General features: G+C 40.7%; 1 protein-coding gene across 1 annotated transcript in view; it reads left to right on the plus strand.

Annotated features, from left to right (window-relative positions):
• LOC104397655 (rap guanine nucleotide exchange factor 5-like) overlaps window positions 1–7,505 on the plus strand; it is a 152,421-nt gene that overhangs the window by 143,241 nt on the left and 1,675 nt on the right. Inside the window, exon 8 of the mRNA XM_010007655.1 lies at window positions 2,565–2,641. Within this exon, the coding sequence (XP_010005957.1) occupies window positions 2,565–2,641 (77 nt within the window). The remainder of the gene's footprint in view (window positions 1–2,564; window positions 2,642–7,505) is intronic.

A 7,505-nucleotide genomic window follows, 5' to 3' on the forward strand; every position in this document is an offset into this window, starting at 1 on the left:
CTTTCCCTTTGTGCCAGGTAAAGGATATTACTGCCCTCAGCTCTGTATGTTTGCTGCTTGTCATGAGCTCCCCAGTCAGATATCATCCCCTCACTAATCTGCCACCTCAGCCAGGTTAGCAATAGGGTGCTGCTCCTTGAAGGTCTGCCTGTTTGCTTTGGTTGAAGATGCTCTGGGGTGCTTGCCCTGGCACTAGGTGGGCAAGGGGACACTTGTAACAGAGGCTGATGACAAGAAGCCTGTTGGCAGCCACTCACCTTTTCTCCTGGCACAGCTGTTTGCAGAGCACCCATCTGCCCAGGCTTGCTGGAAGAGCTGGCTGGATTAATGTAAATGACTCAAACTTGGTTCCATGGTTTTGTTACTAGCAAGGTGCGACTCCTTTAAACACCATGATTAATAGCCAGCATATCTGGGGATAGTTTGCTCATCAGTGGATCCAGCAAATTGCATTTAAGTGAAATAAAAAACTTGAAAAGAGAGTTGAGGAAATGTGTTTCTGTTTATGCAGCCACAGACTTAAGTGATTTGCAAGTGGTTGAACAACTGTTTTTTTATTGTTCCTTAATGGCTCCTGGCATTGCAATGTCCCTGTCTCATGCCAATTGTTCTGAGTAACATTTGGCAAATGGGTGTCCTGAGAGCTCTGTGTCTTCTGTAGTGGGTAGAATGGGGTCACACGTGTGGGAGTGTGCAAGAGGACAAGACCCTCCCTCTTGGGAGGAAGGCTGGGAGGTGGGTTATAAAGGGAGGGACTGCATAGACCCCTCAACTTGGTTGGATGAAATAGGTTGCCTTTGGAAATCCTGACCTGTGCTAGGAAAGCAGGGGCCACATGGGGCTGTTGAGGCAATCACTCTGGTTGGACTGTTACTTTTCCATCCCGGGGCAGAGATACTTCAAAACATCCCCAGCATGTTTTGATTTTGCCTAACTTCAAATGCTGCTGGGATATAACCTCCAATGTACATACTTCCTATTACAGCTATAGATTGACCCTGTGTTTTCTACTTTCACCTGGAGTTTCAGAGGTTGGCTGGTGAAGTGATGCTAGTAAATCTACCACTGAAGATTTATACCAGACCTCTGTTTTTCTTTGATAATGGGTTAGAAAATATCTCTGAATGGAATAAACTGAGTTGACAAAATTGCTTTTTTCCTCTTTTATAATTACATTTTTATTACTCTGGGGGAAGAAAGAATTATACTGTATATTGTATAGCAATATAATTAGAAATCCTGCAGTAAAAATAAAATAAATCCATATTCTTGACCTTAGAGGTCAAGAACAGTAGCGTTCTTGACCTAAAGTTACTAAGGTATTAATCTTTTAAGCTGGTGGGTGCTGCCTAAAGGTTAGGCTGGATTTTGTCTGCAGCAGACCCAGAGCACCCACTTCAGAGACTCAGATTGAGGAGAGCTTAGGTGAGGGTGGCTGGTGAAGGTAGTACTGCTGCCTGTCAGCCCTTCTCTTGCTCCCTCAGCAGCTGATAGATCAAATCCTGAGCTGCCTCAGCTCACAGACATGGTTTTAAGGCAAAACAGGACTGGTGATCCATGTCTGAAAACACTGTGCTGTGGGCTGTGGCCAGTCAGATGCAGCCTAAGGACCAGCTTCAGTGCCCAGGGGTGAAGGAGAGAGGAGGTGGACAGCAGGAAGCACACAAGCTGAACCTTTCTGCCCATTCATCACAGCCGTGAGCCTGGTGTTGTTCAGGAAATTGTCTTGCCAGCTCTACCACTTCAAGGATGCTTTTGTTGTCACAACTGCTATGGCTACAGAGATAAATCATTTGATGTGTACACAAGATCGATGATATGTGAGTGTGCTGCTTGTAAGTAAATGAGTACAGTGTAAGGTAGCTGACTTGACATGTGTTTCATCAGGTCTGACCCTCCTAACCTGCCATGTGTCAAGTTCCAGAACATCTGAGGCTTAAAGTCCCACCAAAATACAGCAGGTGGATGTATTGGCTAGAAAGCTATTTTGGGCTACAGATAGTAAAACTACCTATAGATGTAGTTGTTAGTAATTCAGAAGTCTGATGTGTCTGTTAAAAAATGGTCCTTGTTTCTTTAGCTTGGTAAACTGATAACTCTGTTTTCGACCCTTCCAAAGACTGCAAGTTTGATCCAAAATGTTTTTCTTTGAAATCTGGCAAAGCTTGTTGGTATTAAGCAATATTACTTGAGCTAAATTACTGGTTTCTCTTATTGAGCCAGCAGCAAGTGATCTTGAATAGAACATTTCCTGCTACCATTTTTTCCTGGAGATGACTTTCATGGAGCGTGGTGGTGTTTGTTAAGATTAGAGATCACTTTGCTTACAAAGAATTTTCCAAGTTTGAAAGGAGGGATAAATCTGCTTATTTTGTTTAGTTTGAATTGACCTTCAAATTGGAGGTCTGATTTTTTTTTTTTTTTTTTTTTTTTTTTCTTTTTATGAGTCACCAAGTCTTGTTATAATGTATGGAAAACTGGAGTTTCCTTCAATGCCATTGCTTTGCTACTTCTTGTGATTTAAACCTACCTGCTTCTGGTACATTCCCTCTTTCTTCTTTTAGCAATTCATCAAAATGAAGAAAGCAGCAGTCAAGAGACAAGAGGACTAGAAGACCTCAAGGATACCTCTGATACTCAGGTAAATATGTAAGATTAATGGTATCTTGAGAACTTTTTCAGATCTACAAATTGAAGGATCTGCTTTCAGTAGCTCTGGGAAATGGCTTTTTGTCGATGTTCTGCACAAGGAGCCTGTAGGAAGGAGAAAGTCTGTTGGATCTTGTCTCCTGTGACTGTTTAGAATAAGATTGATGATTACTCTGGGAATTAATCCCATGATGTGGCAATCAGACAGCATTCTTCAAATATCTCTCTGCACTTTTTAGATAATACACACTGCATATACCAGATGTGAAAATAAAATGAGATGTGCTTAGGAGACAAGGGAGCAAGGGTATGTGACATCTTGATTGAATTTTAATCACTGTAAGTAGACATGCAGTGAAGTGAGGATACTTATTAGTCACTTGACTGTAAGAAACAGCCTTTCTCTTTCCATTCCTAACTGCCCTTATTTTCAACCAAAGCTAGATATTGCTCAGAACAAACCTAACTGCTTTTTAGAGTATTTTATTGTGGAATTGCTTACCCTTTTTAATCCTGAGAATCTTTTTTGATTAATCTCCAGTTCATGCAGTTGTTCAGTTCCTACATTGAAACTGTGCAAGTGTAACTATATTGCTCATTGTATTGGTACTGGTAATTGCTTTTAGTTTAAAATAGATTTCTCCCAGTCTTGACTGTTGTTTTTTTAATTCTATTCCTCTTGCAAATATTATGTTCCCCACCAGTTGCCACTTTTCCTTCTTCCCACATATGCAACTTGCAGTTCCTGTCTCTGATTTATCTCCTAACACCTTGCCCACTAAAAAGCTGTGTTTGCTGAAGTCAGGATTTGCACTGATGTCTGCAAGCAAGCCTGTCTGGAGGGGTACAAGCCATGTAGCCAGGGTAGCAGTAGCTATATATATTTCTGAGGGTATAGTCTGTCTTGACCACAGAGAGCCCAGGAGGGGCTGCAGGCAGCTCTGGCAGCAGACCTGGGCTGTGGCAGACACCTGGAGAGTGCAGGCAAAAGAGCTGGGGACCATACAGGTGTACCTGCTGCATCTGTGTGTATCTGGGCTTTTCTAGTGTAGTTTTCAGAGTTGTATTCAAACAAGGTGTTCAGAAATGGTCTTCTCTTAATTAATTATGCAGTTTCAGATCTATTAAAAAAAAAAAAAAGTAGGAGCCCTGATATCTATGAATTTTGGCTCTTGACTTTGATTCCTAATTGTGGGGTCAAAGGTCAGTTTTCTAAAGGTCAGGTGTGCATTAAAGAGCTATAGAAAAACCCCTGAGGGAAATACTGACCTCACTGCACAACAATATCTGTTTGCCTGTTTGTATTCATATATGTTCAGTTCTACTTGATTGTTGTAGCCTTTTTTTTATTGTTTAAATGTTTGTTCACACTTCTGCCAGAGATGCAAGAAGAAAGACGACAACATGTGTGCTCAAAGTTTTAAGTAGCCAGCTAGTAAGATTACATGAGCAGATTATTAAAACCCCTAAGTAGTTATCATTGGGATATTGACTCACTTAGCTTTTATATGTATGGAAACCAGCTTCTAAAATTTGAAAAAAATCAAAACATATTTAAAATAAAGCAATTATTAAGTGAGAAGTTAACAAAATTGTTCAACTGCCCAACTGGGAAGAGAGCAAAGCAACTATCCAAGCAGCTGTTTCTCCAATTTGTTTGTCAGTGCCATAAAAATGCCATCCTGCAAACACCAAATACAATTTGGTTTAAGAGTGGGAATTTTTTTTTTTTTTTTCACTTTAGTGAGACTATGTATGTGACTGGAGCAAAGCAAATGATCTTTTGAGGCAGTAGCAGTTTTAAGTTTTCAGGTTGATTAAAGGTGAAGCCTGTAATAGTTCTGTCATTTTCACCCGACTTGGACAGAAATGCAGTGGAAAAAAACCAAACCACCACAAATCCTGTCTGTTAGCAGAGTTGAAGGAAGTGGTGCCTAATCTCAGCCTTGTTCGGGGACATGGCGTTTTGACTTACATAGGAATTAGTAAAGACAGCTGGAAGAAGTGTGGAAAAAATTAATTACAGGGATTTTTTTTAAAGTGAGGATGCTGTAAACAATATAAATAATGTCTGATGTAAATGAAGAATCCCATCCTGTCTGCCTAGGACTGTCTTAATTCACTGCTGTGTCACTGCTACCATATTCCTTTATGACCTTTGCAGAGGCAGTATTTTCCAATGGATGTGCTGAAACAGAAAATGTGTTGTCAGCATCTTTGCTGTTCCAACCTCGTTAATGACTGATTTGCTTTCCTTCACACTAAATGTTTTAATTTCATTTTCAAATTGCATGAACACCTTTAATTGTCGTAATTTTGTGTTGTGGTTTGTAGTAAAGCCTTACTATAAAGCTCCTAGCTCTTTTACCATTAGTTAAATTAAAGCCAGTTAAAATATGCAACTTTGTGATTTGCATCTTCACATAAATTAGTAATTGTATCTCTGTTGGTTTATGTGAATTAGAGGACTAAGCACCAACATCCAGGCAGGAGGGATTTGGGAGAGTGTGTGACTGTACAAAATACAAATGGAGATTGCAATTTCCAAGTAGGCTGCCTTGCCTTTGCCCTTTCAGCTAACCAACAGATTTAAAGGTTGACAACTGAAAAGGACCAACAACAGGAGACTCTATCAATAACTTCCCCACCAGCTTTTAGAATCTGCTATCAATTAATTAGTTGACCTGTGTGCTTTCTTAGGAATATTTAACAGAAAGATTTATAGTGGAAAATCAGCAAAACTGAGAAAATCAGAATTAAAAGTGAGGTGTTCATATTTTTTTTTTCTTAATTATGAAAAGGCACGTTTAGCCTTTTGTATTTCTGTTGCATTTTTACCCCCAGAGCCAAGCATGTACAATTAACTGAATAATACCTTAGCCTTCCCAGAAAATTTTTAGTTCACCATTTATACCCTGGAAACCCAATCAAATAAATATATTTTTCATGTTCAATGCAATTCTTTTAAGTAAATAATAATTGAGGCAGGAGAGGATGTGTTAAAATGTAATATTTCTTCTTGGTGGTTATTTGAAACAGGCCAATCTGATTTTGTAATGAAATTGCCAATTTTAATACAGACCATGTTCCTAGCAGGGCTAATGAGCTTGTTTCTAGAGTCACTTATTCCCTGGGGTGCTCATCCATGCAGAAACCAATAATATGCTCTTTCTGAGCACAGGCAGAGGGCAAGGGGTGAAAGAGCATGAGGTCCAAGAGTTACAAAAATTCCCTTTCTCTGGGATGTTTCTACCACTTGAACATACTGAAGCCAGCTGTTACCCCAAAATGGAAAGCCCCCTTCCTCATCTTAACACAAGTAGTTTTGACCGCTGGGCTTTACTTCATACACTGAGGATCAATAAGTATTTGTTCAGAAAATCAGCAGGGTGAGCACTGCGTTTCTGTCGATGTCCCTCTGACGTACAAGCCCTCGTAACCATCTGTGCCGCTCATAGGTCATGGTCTGACTTGGCTGGGTGCAACACAAGGGTGTGAAAAGTATCTCCGCAGTAGTAAGATCCCAGATCCAGAGAGACTGTAAATCTTTACGGTCCCAAGGCCCAAATAGGCCATAAAGCTTTGAGTTGTCCTTAGCCTACAATCCTGGGAGGATTACAGTGTGTAGGTGTTATATGTACTCTGTTAGAGGCATCCCTAAGCCATGTCATAAGCAGGTTGACTCTAGCTGATGTCCCCAAGCCATCAAAGTGTTGTGAAGTGCAGACACCAGACCTCAGCCAAGTCTGTGATGATTGCCTAGGTTCCCTGTGAAAATTACTGGACAAAAAGGAGAATTTTAGGAAACAACTCATCTGGCCTTTTAAAAATGTCTACTGTAGAGAAAAAAGCAACAAACAAAATCTTCTTAAGTGCCTCTTTCATATGGTATCGATTAAACAGCTCTGGATAGCTATTTCAGTATATTCTTCCACATTTGATGAAGTCAGTCTCATTCCTGACCTGCAGGTAACAACAGTGTGTCAGAACTGTCTATAAATCTATATACCTGATTTAGAAGATAAGGAGCTAATCTATAGGAAATGTAAGGTTCGGTGCTGCAATTCCTTGTTTTCTTAGCAGATTTCTAACCTTCAAGCCAGTGTGTAGGTTCCTTAGGTGGAAAAGCTGAGTTACTCAGGAGGCTGAGGGCTAAGCAAAAGACACACAGAGCACAGGCTGCACCTGAAATTCTTCTGTTCTCCAGAGCAGAAGTGCCTGATGCAGGCTTGTGAAGAGGTGCTTTCATCCAGACTGGAGGGATGTAGGAATGTAAAAATTTCTTCGGGAAGGATGACTCCTTGGACTCAGTCATGGAACCTGTTTTTTTCCATCAGCATGAAAGCACTTATTCAGAAAGTGGATTTATTACACTTCTCAGCTTAAAAAAAAATCTTAACTAACACGTCCCTTTTCCTTGGAGAAGCCAGCAGACTGCAGGGTGGTTTGGGTGGGCACTCTCAAACCTTCAGCTGGTATGGGTGGGAGTTTCTCAAGGCTGCATGGAGCCTGCGTGGCACTATGGGTTAGTGGTCAGGGCATCCCTGGCTTTTGGTCCTGACTCCTAAGATGTTTTATGAGTTTAGTTGTACCTGATTCAGTAAAACTCAGGATGAACAGCAGAAAGAAAAGGGAGGAGGAAAGGTTTATTTGCAGATTGCCCTTTAAATTGTATAGTAATACCATAGCCATGCCACATGATTGGCCCTCCCAAGGCGTATGATATTCCCATCAGGAAACATCTGGGCTCATAAAAGCCATGTGGTATCATCAAGCCAGGTCTCAGTTATGCAGAGGCTGTATCAGTGACCAAATAATGGACAGTGATATTAGCCGCTGACTTTGCAGGGAGCGGT

This window comes from Chaetura pelagica, unplaced genomic scaffold (assembly GCF_000747805.2).
Source record: "Chaetura pelagica isolate M959 unplaced genomic scaffold, ChaPel_1.0 scaffold10, whole genome shotgun sequence".
In the NCBI taxonomy this organism is placed as follows: domain Eukaryota; kingdom Metazoa; phylum Chordata; class Aves; order Apodiformes; family Apodidae; genus Chaetura; species Chaetura pelagica.